We start from the raw sequence: 20,728 nt of genomic DNA, 5'->3' as shown, positions 1-20,728 counted from the left end.
AGACAGAAACTTGTGTTAGATAAAGTAAAGGTAGGAGGACTCTGCCTGAAAATTTAACTGCCGTGAATTTTCTGGACTTACTAAATGTCTACATGCGGGTGCTAATCCTGACACAACTGCCATATATCTATGGGGCTTTTGTAAAGTTGTTGGTCCTGCAAACTATGCCTCGCATACAGGTGCGCAGATGTCAGAATTTGAGAGAGTGCGTGTAGTTGGTGTCAAAGAAGCCGGTTGGTCTTATCGGCGAATAGCTCGACATTTGAGCAGGAGCGATGCCACTATTAGACGATGTTGGCAGGAATGAGTGAACCATGGACGCACACAGCGTCAAGAAGAAAGCGATAGGCCTAGAGAAAGGACAGAACGTGAAGACCGAGCAATCGTCAGGACCAAGTAATCGTCACGTGAAGACCCAGCCCCAGATCATAGCCCCAGATGCATCATTATCATCGATTGCACGTGCAACTAGTGCTTCAGTGACCACAAGGACCATTCATAGACGGCTCACAGAAAGGGGGCTGAGGTAACGCGCCGACTACCATTGACCTCTGTACAACGTCAAGCCCGTTTGCAGTGGTGTCGGGCTCATTCGCACTGGAATGTCACTGACTGGAGTAGAATAGTCTTCAGTGATGAGTCCGCTTTGAACTGAGCCCCGATGACCAGCGAAGGCAAGTCAGGACACGCCCCGGACAGCGGTGTGATACCAATCTGACTGTCTTCCGGCAGACAGGCCGACAACCAGGAGTGATGGTCTGGGGTGCCATTTCATTTCATAGTAGGACCCCTTTGGTTGTCATCCGTCGCAACCTTACAGCACAGCGATACGTCGACAAAGTTCTAAGACCCGTTGTGTTGCCTTTCATGTCACACCACCCTGGGCTTACATTTCAGCAAGATAATACCCGCCGTACACTGCACATGTTTCTTCTGCTTGCCGAACATTACCTTGGCCAGCAAGGTCACCGGATCTCTCTCCTATTGAGCACGTTTGGAGCATTATGGGCAGGGCCCTCTAACCAGCTCGGGATGTTGACGGTCTAACGCGCCAGTTGGACAGAATTTGGCACGATATCCCTCAGAAGGACATCCGCATCCTCTATCAATCGATGCCAAGCCGAATAACTGCTTGCATAAGGGCCAGAGATGGACAAACGCGTTTCTGACATTTTGACTTTGTCAAGCTCTATCACTTCAATAAATCATCCAATTTTTCTCAAACTATAAGCATTTGTTTTTCTGTGCATGTACATCACTTCTACCGATTTTCATCCCATTCAGATAGCTCCTTCTTGGTGCGTCGTTTTTTTTTTCGGGGGGGGGGGTCTAAGAGTGTAATTGTCACTTTATGGCACATGTATTTAAAAATACAAATGTGGGAATTCCGTACAATTACTGATTTTTGATGTGAGATATTATATTAATTCGAGACTGTAAAAATGCGGAAGAGAAATATTCACGTTTCACACTTATTAAGCGTATAGTATAAATGCCTTCTTTTCTTCCTCTGTAACTCCATTTTCAGGAAAAACAGGTTTAAAAAATCCACAGAAATAATATTTCCTTGATGGATGCTATTAAATTACTCATAATCTAGAATATATTTTATTCGCTCTTTTTATTCCAAAGTGAAATAAAATTATCTTTTAACTAATATTTTTCACCTGCTTTAAATTTTTTCCTTGCAGTTGCACTGTGCCTATAAACATTTCGTAATTGAAGTCATTTACTCAATAATATTAATAAGGTTTAGAAAATAATATTAATAAGTTAATATTATTTTCCAAACCTTCAATAATATTAATAAGTTAAAAGTATCCTACGAATTTGCATTATATCGTCAGTTATTTAGAGTTTAGTCAGCTGAATAAACATTCTACACAAGGAATCCTTTATGCTGGTAATACATAAACGAATCTCTGAATAAAGAATATTAAATTAGCAGGTCAGCATGGGTCAATACCTTCCACAAGTTGAATTCGGTTCCATGGTCACGCAATAAGCCCATCAGGATGCTATTTGGTAAGATGTATAAAGAACTCATTCGTGAGCGAATTTTGAACGCCTATTTTCTCAGACGTAATGGTATTAAATAAAAGTAGATGATGTTTCGAAAACACTCAGCACTTTCTGTTAATATTTAACTCTGTAAAGATACATGTGCGTTAGTATTGCATCCACGGAGATCACGTGTAAGCACACAACGTGATTCCACTGTCTTCAAAAGATCACATTCTGACATGTATGAAATGTATGACATGTATGTTTTAAAAGCTAGCATCTAATATTAACTTTTATTTCTACTGTGTAAATTGCCGGCACAATTCTAAATATTCATATTCAGATTAATTGGAACAGCGGGCGATACAAGTATTCTGAAATTCCAAATAAATGACCGCAGTTACGCTGCATTTTGTAAAGGCGAAATTCCTTTACGTGAAAGAATCAGCATAAACAGAGGACGTACGATTCTTCTGTCTTTAGAAACATAGTATTTAATTCAGAAGTCAAACAACAAAAATCAGCGTTAATTTACAAAATTTTCACAGGACTAGTTTCGATGGTTTTACCGAACCATCATCTTCAGCTGCAAAACAGCAAATGAATGACTTTTTGTTGTTTGACTTCTGAATTAGTATTTATTCGGCGTGTTATTGTGTCTTAAACATAGTATTTGTTATTGGTAAATAATGGCTCATTCGCATTGTATATACGTTCCACCTACTTGTACTATATGTAGACCTGCTGATTAATTATAGACAAGAAAGTAATAAATTTAGAACAAGAGTAACAAATACATGAAAAAATTGAAATTAAAAACCAGTAAAAACCAAAAATCTCCCACTAAAAGGTAAAAAATGTATAAAAAAAGAACCTATCAACTATTTAAACTAGAAGAAACCCCCCAAAAAAGAATTCACTTTCACTAAATTAAACTTCTAAATTTGAATTCCAACATCTCGGTAAATGTAGTTGTAAATAAAATTTTTAATCAAATTGTCCAAATTAAAAAAGTATGCACGGAAATTGAAAAACTACAAGAAATTATTCTTACTAAAACTTTACTAGAAAATGAAATTCCAGTTTACTTCATAAACAGTCAACTTAAAAATGCCGAAGTGGTCTAAACCCTATAAACTGTTTGAGGTGATAAATTTTTCATCTGAACCCTCAAACAAGAGAAGGATAGAAAAGGCTGGATTATGAGGATTTATAGTGTAATTTGTAAATATATATTACTGCGCGCAATTTTTCTTCACTATACTTTTATTAACGGGAGGGGGGTATGCTCTATTCTAAGTAGTCATGAGAAGACCATGGTGAGAAAATTTTATTCTTTTCAAACATTTGTTCGTTCTGTCCTTTTCTTTCTTACATTACTTTAATGCTTTCGAATTTTTAAAAAGCTTCTTGCTGTAAATTCACCTTTTGGGAGATTAAAAATTTTCCATCGCCATTTTTTTCGCGCATTGCGCCAAACAGATAATGTGTCGCTCTGCCCGTTTTGAATAAGTTTCCTTCGTTCTGCAAACAGTTAAGTTCTAATATTTTTGGTCTCAGTCATTGTTTAAGTACTACTTAAATACTCTAGTCTTAGTAAATTACTTCTTTTTAATTTTAATATTTGTACTTGTACATATTACTTTTTGCTTTATTAGACAAACTTTATTTATTTCAATTAAATTCGCTTTTATATATTTTTGAATGGAAGGCGGCTGTGTAGAGGAGGCATTCATAATTTCTGGAATTAAATATAAGGTTTAAATAATTTAAAATGTTTCATCAGCTAATTTTGGATGAACAGAAACGCAGCAGTTTTCGTAGGATGTTTACTCAATTGAGATCTGATAGCTCTTGATAACCTTGAAACATATTTTGATTGTGTTCCTTTTCTTTTCCGTAAATTTTCGTATTTCTTTGTTTTCGAGGTTTCTTCTGGTTTAAATACGAACACTAAGTCGATAGGTTTCTTTTTTTCCCTCAATTTTACATTTTTAGTGGGAGATTTTGGGTTTGTACTGGTTTTATATTTACCTTTTTTGGTACTTACGTATTAACGCAACCAGGCCAAAATTCGCATAAATTGCCAAATTTGGCGACCCTACTTACGGCAACCCTACGTGTTATACGTAGTTTTGAAAAAAGAGCATGTGGAGATTCACAAAATTTTCCTGCATTTTCGTGCAAATTTTTGTAATTTATGAGAAAATAGCAGTGTACATGGATAAAGTCAAGAGTGTGCGCAATGCCATTTTTGTGCAATTCTGGGATGTTTTTTTGGTTGATCTTTACATTATGGTAACTTGGCGATTTTTTGGCGAAAATTTGGCAACCAACTCTCCTACAGCAACCCTCTATTTTTTTTCCCCGCCGCCATTTTATCTTCACGAAGTAAAGACATGTTTCTTTTCTTTTTATCTACTGAACACTTCTTCTAACAATCTACTAGCCGAATTACACTTATGCTAGAAATTTTATCAAACAAAACTGCTTAATCATGACAAATATTCACTGCAAAATTGAGAAAAAGTGCACAATACCATACTCCTTACGCGTTTTTCAAAATAACACATACACTTAAACAATGTACACGCCGACTTATTTTTACTTAAAAAAACATCCCAGAATTGCACAAAAATGGCATTGCGCACACTCTTCACTATATCCATGTACACTGCTTTTTTCTCATAAATTAGAAAAATTTCACGAAAATACATGACAATTTTCTCAATCTTTAAACCCGGTAAAAAGAACATATATGAAATTACCTGATCGCGAAAAAGTATTTACCCTTTCCAAATATGAACATTTCCACATATAAAATAAATATCCAAAAACTTTTACCTCTAAATCATCTATTATATTATAAACGTCACCAACGAATTCATACCGCAACCATTACAAATACTTTGTCAGATATTTAAATTATTTCCATGCACGTTTACTTCAACTAAAACATGTACCAAATTCCTACAAACATAAAATTCACAAAATAACTATCATTTCATTAAAATATAATTAAATTCAAAAACACTACTTAAAATATAAATGAGCACATACATTAAATTAATAAAAATTACCTTACAATCTTAATTACTTTAAACTAAATCATTGCTAATAACAATTTTCCCAATAATACCAAATTCCTTTCCACCTTACATTTAGAACAATGCATAAAAATAATATCCTCAAATAATTAAAAATACTAACTTACCTAATCTTCTTCAGAATCTTGATTACGTGGCGGATTCACTTTTCTAATTCATTCAATAAAATTATTGAAAGATTTTTTTCTGCGAATTTTTCCTCCATACTTCCTCCGCTAAATAAAAAGCAAACTTCTCTTTATCACAATGCCTAAATACCCATTTCGAATTGACTTTAGTTAGGGCCATGGGATCCAAAAATTAACAAACACTGTTTCACACAACACAGAATAAAGCTAAATACAAAATTTCCACATTTTTTCCCGATTTCCCCCCTTTTCCGATTAAAGAACCGTAATTCGTCCATTAATATCACATGACATATCCCATGATCTCTCATTTCCCTCACGCAAAATAATGCGTAATCGGAACTGAGTACTGCTCACATTATTACCAAAGCCCCAGGTAGTAACCTTTATCGCCTCCAAAATGTCGCCAAACTACCAGTTACCATATTGTAAAGATCAACCTTTTTTTTAAGTAAAAATAAGTCGACGTGTACATGGTTATGGCGAATACGGTTTTCAATCAGTGCTAAAAGCAATAGCCAAATGATTTCCGCCGAAAAAATAATTCTACTATCTTTTGATTTTTGATTGAGGTTTTCACTAAACAGCATCATTTATCTGAAGTTTTGTTAGTACGGAACTTCGAATATACAACTTATTTGATTTCTTTCTGAATTTAATACTGTATTTCTGCCTTCAGCTGTTCAATAAATATTCAATAAATATTTAGTCTTGGGATCATTTTAATACACCCTCTATAATGTGTATTAGCGAGTTAAATTCAGATATTAAGCTCAGCTTTTAATAAGCATCAATTTACGTCTTTGAAAACTTCAATGAATCTTTTATATGTGTTATTTCTTATACTTTTTATTATTAATACATATACGAGGTTTCAAAACGAAATCTGTGAATGTATATAATGCTGTGAACGATATCCAGTAAATGAACCTTGTTTCTTGCAGTGAAAAGGGAAGCATCAAGGCTACCAGTAATAGTTTTCCTTCATGGAGATTCTTACGACTGGAGCTCTGGAAATCCCTACGACGGAACGGTTCTCGCAGGGTTTGGAGAAGTTATTGTCATTACTCTTAACTACAGGCTTGGGATTTTGGGTAAGTGTGATAGATTCCCAACAGTAATATATTCTCTGTAAATATTGACAAACTCCACCCAGTTAATCTCTGTTGCCTCTAAATAATGGACACTGCAACGAATGCTACTTGTAATCGAAGAAAATAAAAAATAATTAATGTCTAATTTTTTAAGCATAACGGTAACTAATTCGTCTGTAAATATACATGAGTACCTTTTTCTTGTTCTACCTTTCAGTGATAATGTACAAAAAAGCCGCATTCTTTGTCTAGCCCACGTAAACACAAAAACCGTCTTTAATCAAAGTAATTAAAGTTCATTTATAATATATAAAACTGAAGGTTTTAACACAATAAGAAAATATTTTATTAGTCTGAGATCTTTACAGATTAAATAAAGATTTAAATGTTGGAATAAATTCATTATTTCAATGAGAAGATGTCCTAGATTAGAATTTTAATACTTTTAATAAAGAGTTAGCCATTAATGATTATAATGATACCAAAAAAGACGCTAAGATATATTGCGAGTTTTAAAATGGAATTCAATACAACCAGCAGAAGATGTTTTCTATTTTTGCGTTTTATAGTAAACATCAAGAATAGTCTCTACATATAATAAAAGGAAGTGTCTGTCTCTGTGTAAGTGTTTTTCGTTCGTGCTGCGTGCAAGCTAATAGACACAGGGCTACGAAATACTTTACATAGGTGTATCAAGACAACAATCAGTGGACCTCGAAGCGATTTTTTTCAAAATTCGAAACATTTTTTTCATTTCATGTTTTGTGATGAAATCGAATCAAATCGAAAATTCTCTCTCATTATATCATCAACAATGGTACGCAGCCATTGTTGCTGATATATCGCTGTTGGCATTGTTGCTGATGTCAGCACTGTTGCCACTCGGATAATGAGGGCGATAATTTTGTGCAGTTTTTGAATTTTATGTTTCTCTTGGATACTGGACGTTTGCCGAGAGAAAAGTGATGAAATTGCATCAATTTATATTTACGTTTTCAGAATTTGTTCTTAGAAGATTCTTGATAATATTCTTCTTCTAGAAGTTCTTGAAAGTATGCCTCAGTCACGAAAAAAAAATGAAATGTTTGTATGCAAGACTAGCAAGTGATAGAAAACCTGAAGAATCATCCCGGGCAAATGAAACATCCGAAGAAAGAGAATCGAGACGAGATAGGGATAGAAATTTTAGAACAGTAGCAAGGACAAGGGAAAGGCCCGAAGAAAGAAACATAAGACAAAAAAATAATAGGAGTGCTGGGAGCAGTAGTAAGGGCAAGGGAAACTCCCGAAGAAAAAGAAAGAAGACAAGAAAATAATAGGAGTAATACGACAGCAGCAAGGGCAAAAGAAACGCCATAAGAAAGAGAAACAAGACAAGAAAATAATAAGAGTACTACAGCAGAAGCGAAGGCAAGGGAAATGACTGGTTAAAGCGAAACAAGGAAGAAAAGGATGGGACATTTAGAACAGGAGGAAGAGCAAGGGAAATGACCGACGAAAGAGAAACAAGGCAAGAAAGGGACAGGACATTTCGGTCAGCAGCAACAGCAATGGAAACATCTGAAGAAAGAGAAAGATGACTACAACAGGATCGATTTGCCACTGCTACTGTTTGTTTGCAGATATAGAGAGAAAAATGAAATGCAGAATTCTCTTATAATCCAGCAGTGGGTTATGCTTCTGATCCAGCATGACATTGAATCAATATTAAAAAGATGCAAGTACTGTGAGGCTTGAAATGGAAAAGTGAAACTCAAGGTATGTGTTGCAATGCTGGAAAAGTTCAACTGCCTTTATTGATGGATCCTCCACATATATTATGTAGGTTGTTGAGCGAATACTCCAGAGAAGCCAAACATTTTCAAGAAAACATCCGACATTTCAATCCCTGCTTCCAAATGATATCTTTTGAGACTAGAAAAGAAATCTGAGAATGTGGTTTTATGCCAACATTTAAGATACAGAGACAAGTCTATCATCGTACTGGAAGTTTGCATCCTTTACCAAGGGAGCAGCTTAAATTCCTGCAGATTTATTTCATAAGCAATGAAGGGAAGCAAGCAGAAGAGCGTTGTAGAAATTTTCCACAGGCAAGAAAGTAACTGGTAATCCAACTACAAGAAATGCTGCGTCGAGAAAATACTTATATCACGAATTTAAAAACATCCGTTGAAAAATTTACACCTGAATTAAAGTTGGTAATTTTGGCTACAGAACCTGGTGGGCATCAGATTAGATGCAATCTTGCAGCAGCGTCAGAAGTTGTAATTATCATGACAGGCAAACAGCATGGAGTGAGAGATATAGTTTCGGAATTGCGAAACAGTAATGGTATGAAAATTGTAGATACACACAGATCTTATGATGCTCTACAATACCATTTAATATTTTGGCAGGGAGAGAATGGATACCATTTCGAACTCAATCAAATTAACCCAACTATTGGATGACCATCACAAGAAAGGATGTCTCCGATGGATTGTTATGCGTTCAGGATTATGGTGCGGTCCTCAAACTCCAATATAATATTGCGATGCAAAACCCTTTTCCAACAATTTATAGTTGATATGTATGCAAAAATAGAGTCGGAAAGATTAAGATACATACGACGTAATCAAAGGACACTGAGAGTGGGCCAGTATTTTCATCTTAGAGATGCTGTAATTACTGATGGAAACGTCACTGACATCGGTCAAATTATCATCTCGCCATCCACCTTCACTGGAAGTCCAAGATACATGCATGAAAGAACTCATGATGCAATCACTTATGAGCGTTTTTATGGTCAACCTGATATCTTTATTATTTACAATCTCATTATGTACCAATTGATCATTGTATTATAATTGTCAGAGAATTTCAGTATTGTTATCATATGTACTAATATTTGAAGCAGTAGTCCTTTAACTTACTATTATTTTGCACTTATGGTTCACGAAATATTTGCATTTGTAATTATATCTTACTTTTTACATTGATATTGTACTATTGGACTTGTATTATGCAGTATATTTATAATTGCAATTTCATTATGTACCAATTGCACATTGTATTATAATCGTCAGAGAATCTCAGTATTTGCTATCATATATACTAATGCCTGGACGGTTGGGTGAGCGTTGTGTGGAGGGCGCTTTTGGTCAGTTTGACTGCCCTCTGGATGGTCCGAGCGTTGGGCCTCGGCTTTTGGTGCTGGGCGCAAATGTGGCTCCTTCACATTGGCTCTAGACAGTGGTGGGCACGGTGCAATACCGATTAACCATTATGGTAAAGGGACAGTGCCCGTGCTCCCCGTTACCTAATCTTTATTACCTTCACATGTAATCCAGCTTGGGATGAAATCAAGATTGAACTCTTTCCAAACCAAAAGCCACAAGACCACCAGAATTTACTTGCAATGGTTTTTCATCAAATGCAAAAGCACAAGATGAATCTCATTGTCAAGGCAAAGAGTTTTGGCAGCGTTTAGTGTCACATGTACACAATTGAATGGCAGAAACGAGGGCTCCCTCATGCCCACATTCTAGTATGGCTCATGGAAAAAATACATGTTCAGAGAGTCGATGAATTCATTAGTGCAGAAAACCCAAATCCAGATGAAGATCCATGGCCAGTGTGGACACAGATCCATGGCCACAGATGGTTCATGGTCCGTGTGGACTCATCAATTCTAATTCTCCATACATCATGGATGGAAAATATGCTAAAAGATACCCACGTAATTATCTGAGAGAAACCTGGACAGGACAAGATGGATATCCACTTTATTATCGGAGGCAGTTAGAAGACGGGAGATTTACAACAAACATCAATGTTCGAAGGTGTGAGGTGTTGGTGGACAATAGATGGATTGTTCTCTATTGTCCTCTTCTTTCAAAAATTCCATTGCTCATATAAACATTGAATACTGTAATTCAGTGAAGTTTGTAAAGTATGTCTGTAAACATGTAAACAAAGGTTCTGACATGGCTGGTTTTCACGTAAATATGAAATGGGAAGATCTATCAGCAGCAATGAAGCTGTGCGGAAATTCTGAACTTTCCAAATCACTAGCGTTATCCTAATGATATCCATTTAAGTGTCGACCTTGAGAATGGGCAACGAGTATATTTCACTTCTGCTAATGCAATTGAACGAACCCAGGCTTCTCAAGAAACAAATTTGACCTCTTTCTTCTGCCTTTGCATTGAAGACGAGTTTCTATGTACACTACATTGGGCATCAAGTACATTGTATAATAAAGTGTCAAAGTACTATACATGGAACAATACAAACAAGAAATGGAACAGGCGTAAAATTGGAACCAATGTACGTGATCATCCTGGAAGCAAAGTCGAGTGATGCCCTTGGTCGAGTGTATACCGTACATCCAAACAACTCGGAATGTTTTCACCTGAGATTGTTGCTGCACGAAGTTCAAGGCTCGAAGTCATTTCAAGAATTGCGAACAGTTGAAGGAAGACTGTGCAAAACTTTTAAAGAAGCTTGCCAATTTAGAGGACTTTTGAAAAATGATGAGCACTGAAATACAACATTGAAAGAAGCTGCCGTGACACGCTCCCCATGAATGCTACGAAATCTGTTTGCTGTTACATTACAGATAGGTGCCATGTCAAATCCTCATCAATTGTATTCAAACAATAAGGATTACCTGTCTCAAGACTTACTGCATCAATCAAGACTTTAGCAGAATAATAGGAATCTTGCTTATAATGAAGACATGCAAGAATGGAAGTTAATTGTGGGGGGAAAATTGTGGGAGTTAGAAAACGGCTTCGCAGGTTAATTAGCACACAGGCTGGCTGTGAATAGTAAAAGTCAGCGTAAAAATGCCGAAGAAGGCAAGAAGCGCTCAACGCGACAGAAATCTAATCGTTAGAGAAATCAAGATAGCAACGTGGCCTTCAGGCAGACAGAACACGCCCCGAATTCACCTTCTAAAACCTTTCCTTTAATACTAACTTCTTTGGTTAATCTTTAGATTATGGTAACTTGGCTATTTTTTGGCGACCAACCCTGCTACAGCAACCTGCTAGTTTTTCTTGGGGGGGACGCTATTTTGTTTTCACGAAGTAAAGGCATTTTTTTTTTCCCTCAACATTTTTTTCCAACAATCTGCTAGCCGAATTACGCTTATGCTAGAACTTTTATGGAACAAAAGTGCTTAATTATGACGAAGATTAGGTGCGAAATTGGGAGAAAGTGCAGAAACGCCCACTGCTTGCCGCATTTTTAAGAATTGTACATACACGGTATCCATGCACACGTCGACCTATTTTCACTTAAAAAAACATCCCAGAATTGCACAAAAATGGCATTGCGCATACTCTTGACTTTATCCGTGTACACAGCTAAAGTCCTAGATAGTAACCTTTATCGCCTTACCAAAATGTCGCCAAACTACCTGTTACCATATTCCAAAGATTAGCCATTTCCTTTCTATATCATTTAAATACACGCGTTTTAGATCGCTTACATTCTGGCAAGAAAGCGTGAGTTGAAAGCGAGAGCGATAGGAAAGGCTGCTTCAAAATAAAATAACTGTTAATTAAGTAAGTTAAATACTCCCCCGTCCGTGATTAATGTATCTAAATATCTGTTCTTCAATATCTAGGTTACTGAATAACGCGAAAGTTTAAATATATTGGAAAATAATTTGTTCTATTCAAGGACCCTATTACTCTTTGCATTAACATAATTTGCGTTCCTGCTGTTCAACATGTGGCCGAATATTCATCTGTAGGTATCATTAGCGGTTCTAATATACGAGTAGCGAAAGGCAGCTAAAAAATTCGCCTATTAAAAAAAAAAAAAAAAAAAAAAAAAAACATTTGCACCGTCTGAATTCAAAAAGGTATTCTTGAAACTGTTGAATCACAGAGTGGTTTTACCGTTAAGGTAAACAATGAATCTGTTTGTAAAATAACATAAAGAATTAAGAGCAGAAAATCGTGACATCGGATCTTTTCTATCTATTCAAAATTGAATTTATCGTAGTACTTTCTTGTATTTATTCAAATTTGAGTTAGCTGAAGGTTTCACGCTTCTAGCATTAATTAATATTTGAGAATCTTCTCTAATTTTATGATTACTGAGTTTAATTCTCTGTTACATATACAGTGTGACAGATAAAAAAAAGAAGCTCGCTCATCAGAAAGTCTCCAGGGATCAGACAGTTAATAAGTTTGTAGGGTTTTTCCTTATTTTGCATAACAAATTTATTTTAAGTTTTCCTGTTCTCAACTTCTCAACTTCCCCTCACATTCTCTCGCCAGGATGTAAATTTAAATTTAAGTGAAGTGCTATTTAAACGTGTGATTATCTCAATTTATTCAAAGCGTGTTTCTCTAGCCAAGCGCAACGTTTCGTTGTTATTTCGCGGTCATGCTAGTAAGCCTTTTGGCCTTATCAGTTTAGTATCACGCCGGATAGATTTCTGTGAGTTCACCTCTTAGGCGTAAATTGAAGGGCGTTCTTGCACTCTTTATTTTTCAGATTTGATTTGTATTATAGTTTACGTTTAGTTATCGCCGCAAGTGAACGGTGTTTCTGTAACGCACGAAGTCCGTGCTCTTCGCACCTGCGCACCTGTAATGTAATCCGCGCATGAGCATCTGTAATGTTTTGATCTTAAAAGCATAATGGACAAGCTAGAAAAAATGGGCATAGACCTCTGCAGGCCGGAATAGGGCACATGCAATAAACATAATTGGCATAACGATTCTCAAAGCTTACTAAAGTAGCTAGGACAGCAATGGTATGTGTATCCGTAGTATGGAAATGTAACTGTTTTTAGTTATCCACGAGCCGACGTGTCGTTAAAGGCTAATAGCACACTAATGGACAATGCACATATAATACTGTAGATGTATCGTGGCATGTATTGAGCACACATCTGTTAAGCGTCTTACAACTGTGAAGTCTCTAGATGGTTGCAGGGTCAGGGTAATACCCGAGTAGTCATAGAAAGCCGTCCGAGTGCCCTGTCCTGCTGTCACCTGTCACCTGTAATGTTTTGATCAGACGAGTTTGAGAATTGCCATCGACGGTATACGAGGGCTGGTCACAGCTATGATTTAATAATGGGTGATTGTAATTTAATTATGAGAATTAATAAAGAACTGAACCAGCGAATTTATTATAGTGTGTGTTATTTGGGATGAAACCCAAACATATCTGGTCGTAGTCGCCGGAGATTGAGTTTTGTGCGTGAATACATAGTGTTTCATTTTTGAGAACGCAGGAGTGTTTGTGTTTGCCAGTATTCCCAGCTTGTTCTTTTCAACGAATATCGCTGATTTTGGATAAGGATATTCATCAAACGTGAATCACTGCAGAGGTAAGTTATTCCTCTCTTGTTAATTCTCTATGTTCTGTGCTTTGCTCTGTTATAAATAACAATGTTATTTAAAGGTGCTGAAAAAGAAGATTTAAGGCTTATTGCCTTAGAAATAAATCTAAATGTTGACGAAAAAATAGCAGATTTTACTGATATTATTGAGCGTAGTGATATTTTTAAAACTAAACAAGATTTAGTAAAAGAGATAGCAAACTCTATTATCGAAAATAGGAAACAAGAAGAGCAAAAACAGCAAAAACTTGTCCAGTTAGAACAAATAATACTTGAGAGATCAAAGAATGAGTTAGAGTTGGCTAAGCTTAAAGCAGAAACAAAACTTGATGGTGTAAGCGAAACAGAAACAAAATCAGAGTCACTAGATCAATTAATAAAAAGTATCAGAACCTTAACTGTAAAAATTCCAATACGGCCTGAGAGTTGGGGATTTTTGTTTTCGTCATTAGAACGGGCGTTTATTACAAAAAATGTTTCGGAGGATTATAAAGCAGAAATTCTGTTAAATCTGTTAGGAGACAAAGCTTCGAATATAATAACTTATTTACATGATAAGGATATCGCAAATTATGAAAAAGTAACACAAGTAGCTCTGAAGACGTTTCAGCCAACACCCTATTCGTGTTTAGAAAACTTTAAAAAAACTGTTTTAAAAAGCCACATGAAACTCATGTGCAGTTCGCTTCACGTCTAGTAACTACCTGGGATTATTATTTAAAATTAAAGAAAATAACTAACTTCGAAACTCTCAAACAACTTATCTTTAGATACGGGAACAGCTTCTCACATTTCAGTGAGGCAAGGTGATTCATGGTTTTCACCTAGTGAGTTAGGTAAAGAAATAGATTTATATTTCACGTCACGAGAAAAACCTCTTACTGAGAATTCTCATGTTAATCGTAAGTATAACAGCTCAAAATGTGTAGCTAAAGTGTTTTTGTCAGATGTTAAAACAGAGAACTGTATTTTATGCCATGGGAATCACGGTTTGGCAAAATGCCCATCGTATTTAAAATTACCGGTACAAGAAAGAGTGCAGGTTGTGAAATCTAAAAAATAATGTTTTAACTGTCTACATATGCATTTAGTATCAAATTGCCCATTGAAATATTCTTGTTTTTGTCAAAAACGGCACCACAAAACTATTCATTTTCCGAAAACAAATATCGTAAAGGAAAAAGAATGTTCTTCATTAAAATTAATGTTCTTAAACAAAATAAAAACAAAACTTGTACATACTTCACACCCGCAAATGCCGTACTTTTAATGTAATTGCATTCATTACCGTTAATTTTATTAGCTTCTATGATTTGAATTAAAAGAAAGCATTAACTATGTATATCAAGCAATTATATGCTATAAGAGTGTAGCTTCTAAAATTGTTTAACTAACTAAACTTGCTTGTCATAAAACGTAGAGGCTGACCTATAGAAGCTAGCTGCAATGTTTAGAGACTTCTGTTAATTTTTAATATGAAACAGAAGATGAAACTCCGGGTAAAATTTAACACAAAACTTTATTACCCGCTACTTGTGATAATACGACTAAAAGGAGTAACAAAATAAATATTTCGATTTCTTGTCCAATATTAAGCATAGCGACTGGTTGCTAAGCTACAATTATCGACCGAGGTGCTCGAATCTGAAGAAGCAAAGCTAATTGATTACACGAGTTTTAAATTTTTGCTTAAAAAATCTGGAAGATTTGGATTCCACTTTAACTTGAAACGCCAAGTTTCCTGTAGAATCACTGTAGTGAAAAGATCACAGGTGTATTAAAACCTATGGGATCAAAATTTTATGCGCGAAAGACTGTAATTTACTTTTCATGAGACATTCATTCCAATCGTAGGAATATTTTAATGCGAGTATGCTTTCAGAAAGATTATAGATCATTCCGAATGCTGGTACAACATCATTGTTACTGGTGAGATTTGATACATTGGATCGCCAGCGCCTAAATTTTAAATGTGCAAAAGACATAATAGTTTTGGCTTTATACAACTATAACTGGTGTTATCCAAGTTTCTTGTGACCACATATGTATCTAAATTTCTGCTGCAGTATTAATGCTCTGAATAAACACTTTTATCCCAGGAGAAGATGTGATAGGTTCTTGTTGGCACTATTCATTGGCAAGTCAACATTTATCTTTTATCCAATTTTAGGTTATTAAGGCACACCAGAATCAAATCTTTATTTTCTCTTCTAGTTGGGTTATTGTTGGTCTCAACGCATAATGGTAAATATAAAATCTTAAAAATACCTTCTTTTTGGCATAATTCACTAACAATTTTATAAAATTTCGGTACCGTGACTTTTGATTTTACAACCACAAAAGTCTATTCAGATCTTCAAACACCGCTGAATCGAATTGAAAATCCAGCTGACTTTCGAGCAGTTAACCGAACATGACTAATGTCGACTATTCAAACATTCTACTATGTGGCGGATGCTTACAGCAAACTAAAATGTAATGGAGAAAGCTTTTCTGAACTACCGGTTATGACTAGTTCCTAGATTTAACTTAAGCCGCTTGCATAACCTTTTAGTCTGAGCGAATAACGTGGTAAGGCAGAACATATAGGAAAGAAATTAACAAAATTAACTGTTAGTTATTCTTAAAGTTATAAATATCTCATTAATAGTAATTTATTTAACAATTAACTGATGATAAGTAGTAGGATAGTCTGAATAATCGATATCCTTATCGCTGATTTATTTTTCATTTGATGTGTATTTTATAAATTATTTCATTATATATTATTTCTAATTGCTTTCTTTACTCTTTGGCTAAAAGTACACATTTGTTTATCTGGATTTTTAAAGCATTGTTATTCTCTTCAAAAAGCCTCTCTCGCATATGAAATAACGTAATATATGAAAATAACATGAAACTAGATTTTTTATTTATTATTTTTTAGAGTGAGTGGTGAATTTCGAAAGAGTTATTTGCGCTTCGAAAGCAAAACTTAAAGACCCTCGAAAAAATTTCAAAAGTAAATTCTCATCCGTATAAAAAACTTTGATGGAGTAGTCCGGATTGAAGAAGCCTCTCCTTCCTTTAAATCTTTTTCCCTGACTTCAATCGGAATTTTCTTTTGGAATTCAACGAGCGCAGTGTCTTCGTAGGGAAAATGCAAAATAGCATCGTTCAGACTTTGTGCCAAAGCTGTACAGCAAACTGCTAATCCTCCAAATTTAACGTTTCAGCTGAAATACCATGACTGTCCTTCTTCGCAAATAGTTCTGACATCATTGAATTCAATGATATTAGGACAAAGAAGAATAATTTTCTTACATATGACTACGAGTCTTAAATGACTCAATCGCTTTTCATTAATTTAACTGCTGTGACTTGCAAGTATGAAGTGCATTACAGATGTCTCATTTAAATTGCATGCGGAACGAATGCATAATCTGAAAGTAGCTGCCGAAGTTAATATTTTTTTAAGGAAATAAAAATGTTTCTTAGCAAAATAAAAATTGTTTTTTAGCGAAATAAAATACAATTTACTTAATAAATAATTATAAAAAATACGTAAACGCTGTTAATTATAAAAGAACAAAGGAAACATTCAAATTTATATTTTTTTCCTATCTGAATTCTGAAGGTTGGTACCTGAAAGGAATTCCTTTTGGCTGCATTTTTAATTTGTTCAATGGCAATATTCAAAATTTATGCACACCTCCAAACGTAGAGCTGAACATATAAGGTAAATCCAATAATAAAGTACAAATAAACAGGATTTATAAGTCGTATGCTAGTTTATCTATGTCTATAACAATATTAAGTGCGCAGCTGTGTGCTGGTTTGAAGGAACGCTTCGAGGAGGAATAAAAGATTCGCAGCATAGATATGAATCTCATTTAATAAATCCACAGCTGTTATTTTTTTTAAATTTAGATATGATGATGAAGGGTATAGATGATTATTTTTCACAAACTAAGTCTAAAGTGATAATATTTCGAACAAAGCGAATGATTATTCTTTTGTGAATATTTATCATGCGACGTATTTCGAAAAAATTACTGAGAATAAGAAATCGACTACTAATGAAAAAAGTCAAAATTTAGAAACAGAATAGTATAGGGTCAAACCTCGATTAACCGTGGTGGTAATATTGGGGATGATGACCATTATTAACTCAAAATCACGGTTAATCCAAGGGTATTTAAAAACGGAAACTTGAATAATCCATTTTAGAAATAACAGAAAAGTACTATTAGCAATTTACTTGTATTTTCAAGTAGTTTAATTTGAAGAATTCATTTCTTTACCTAAATTAAATTAGTATTCAAATCAGAAAAAAAAAATAAATAATGGAAAAAATCAAACATAACTGGAAATAAAGAAGCGAACTTATACATGGCATGAAAGAAGAATATTTACAAAATAATTTGAATCCTGTCATTGTGTTCAAACTCATATAAAACGTCTGACGTTTTTACAATTTCGCCGGATTCACCTCGCAGACGTCATCTGTTATCATTGCCGTTTCTTTTCTGTATTTTATGTAGAAAACTTTGTTTCACACTGATATTTGTGATAGTAAAATGTCCATTGTTTCGCAATAAGCAAGAAACTGTTGTTTATTAAACTCTATCGTTTAGACAGTTCTCGTCTAAATTGCAAACCAGTTAATTCGCTCCCTCCCCGGTTAATTAAAAGTTGACAGGACGGAGACTTTAAGTTAATGTGAATTTATAAGGTATTTCTCTCGCCTTTTTAGCATGCCTTGGTGGTGTAATGGTCAGCGCACTCGGCGCGTGTTCGAGAGGTCTGAGTTTAGAGTCCCGGCGAGGGCACTGTTCATTTTTAACGTCTGCCATATCAAAAATTCCTAATGTCTCTACAGTAGCGCCAGAACTAAAAAAGGTGGTGAATGATGATTCTTCACTAGCAGGATTTGGCGACTGGGTCCTTAAACCCCAATCGCCCTTTAAAAGGGGGAGTATATAAGGTATTTCTCCCGCCTTCTTAGCATGCCTTCGTGGTGTAATGGTCAGCACACTCGGCGTGTACTTGAAAGGTCCGAGGTTCGAATCCCGGCGATGGCACAGCTCATTTTTCACGTCTCCCGTATCAAAAATTCCTAATGTCTCTACAGGTGACAGGTGACGGAGGACGTTTAACAGAGGTAAACAGGCATATGTCCCACGCCCTCCCCTATCCAGACGCAACAAATCCCTGGGGCTCCATAAGGGCGCACCGGGAATTTATTGATACTTCACAAAAGATGTGCATGGCCATACAGGGGCTATTTCTTTTCAGAGTGACATTGGTTTACATGTTGGTTGGTTTACATTAGTTACATTGTTGATATGACATAAACATGAAACTAACATGGTATATGATATTTGACACATAACATTACCCTAAACTTGAGCATAAGACTTGCTATTTTACATAATACATAAATTACTATTTACTCATAAATTACTGCTTACTGATAACATGTAAATTCTGCTTATTCGTTAAATTATCGCATACGCATAAATTACTGCTTGCACCTGAATTACTGCTTACACAAGTATTACTGCTTGCACATGAAATACCGCTTACACATTAATATGATGCTCAATTACATAAACATGCTACATTACACATTAATTTGATACATAATTACATATTATTATTATACAAATACTGCTTACACATTAATATGATACACAATTGCATAATACATTGTACATATGGCAACATTCAGATCGCAGTTCACTCATATTGGATTTTTCAGTGCGGAGTATGAAACAAAATGCTGTTTCAGTTAAAGAATATACTACATAGTTGCACTACACCGTTGCGTTACACACATATACTGTTGCACTATATATAATTGCTACTTTGCACATAAGTTACTGCCTGCTGATGACACATAAATTACTACTTACATAAGTTACTGCTTGCACTTAAAATTCTGATTACACATTAATATGATACATTATTAGATATAGCATTGTACATATGGCAACATTCGGATCACAGTTTACACATATTTGGTTGTTCAGTGCGGAGTATGAAACAGCATGCTGTTTCAGTCAAGGATTATATTACATAGTTGCATTGTGGATAGTTGCGTTATACCGTTGCATTACATACATATTTCTGTTGCATTGTACGTAAATTACTACGTACTCATGAATTGCTGCGTACTGATGATACATAAGTTCCTGCTTACACATAAGTTATTGCTTACACACTAGTATGATACATAAATACTCATAAATTACTCCTTACACACAAGTTGCTGCTTACATATGAAATACTGCTTGCACATTAGTATGATACAAAAATATTTCCTTCTGAACAAGAGGTTTAATCTCTTCTTCTCTGTGTCTGATTGCTCTTGAAGCTATAGCGTTATATTCAAAATCTGCACCAAAATAAGTTTGCTTTTTTGCCTACTTTTAAATTTTACATTGATGTGTTTCTCTATCAACTCGAATTACGTTATTTATCATTTGGGGTAACATGAGGTATGCACATGACTCCATTTCTGCGTCGAATATCATAACAGAGCAAACACTTAACATGGAGAACAAAACATTATGATTATAACAAAGATCACTGTCGCAACAAACATTTAGCATAAATTCCTTGTCAATTCAATGGATGTACTTCCGTTAGCTCGTCATATTAAATTAACCTTAGACGCACTTAATTCAGGATAATAACATTATCAAAAGTTTGATGCGGTTAGCATATAACCTTCTGCCGATTCTATGTTTTAAGTAGCAATGAGCTTTTAGTAAAATATCACTTCCGGTTACTCTTTTGTAAACAAAATCAAATTTGTTGTTCAAAGTAATAGAAAGGTTTGTAATACGAAATTTTGGATAATATTTTATTAGGTATAATTGAATATGTGTAGAAACTGCTTTTTTAAAAAATTGTGCTAACATATATTTATATTACAAACCAATGTATTACATTTTAATGTAGTTTTTCGTTAACCCATTAACAACTGCACTACCGTTCACTTGAAGAAAATTAACAAAGAAAATTTTTTGACATATTAGAGTCTAATTAAGAGGAAAA

General features: G+C 35.0%; 1 protein-coding gene across 5 annotated transcripts in view; it reads left to right on the top strand.

Moving 5' to 3' along the window:
• The window catches only part of LOC118200014 (neuroligin-4, Y-linked-like), a 986,473-nt gene that overhangs the window by 488,581 nt on the left and 477,164 nt on the right, over window positions 1-20,728 (top strand). For all 5 annotated transcript variants that reach the window (XR_015039134.1, XM_085809618.1, XM_085809619.1 and 2 more), the window contains exon 2: window positions 6,184-6,333. Coding sequence is in view for 2 of the 5 variants with exons in the window: in XM_085809618.1 (XP_085665744.1) it covers window positions 6,184-6,333 (150 nt within the window). In the remaining 3 variants the exon portion in view is untranslated. The remainder of the gene's footprint in view (window positions 1-6,183; window positions 6,334-20,728) is intronic.

The sequence above is a fragment of the Stegodyphus dumicola genome, chromosome X2, assembly GCF_044657685.1.
Source record: "Stegodyphus dumicola isolate Sdum_Otavi_A_Nest chromosome X2, ASM4465768v1".
Taxonomy (NCBI): Eukaryota; Metazoa; Arthropoda; class Arachnida; order Araneae; family Eresidae; genus Stegodyphus; species Stegodyphus dumicola.
Note: the sequence above shows the minus strand (reverse complement) of the source record. Positions and strands in the feature narration are given on the sequence as shown.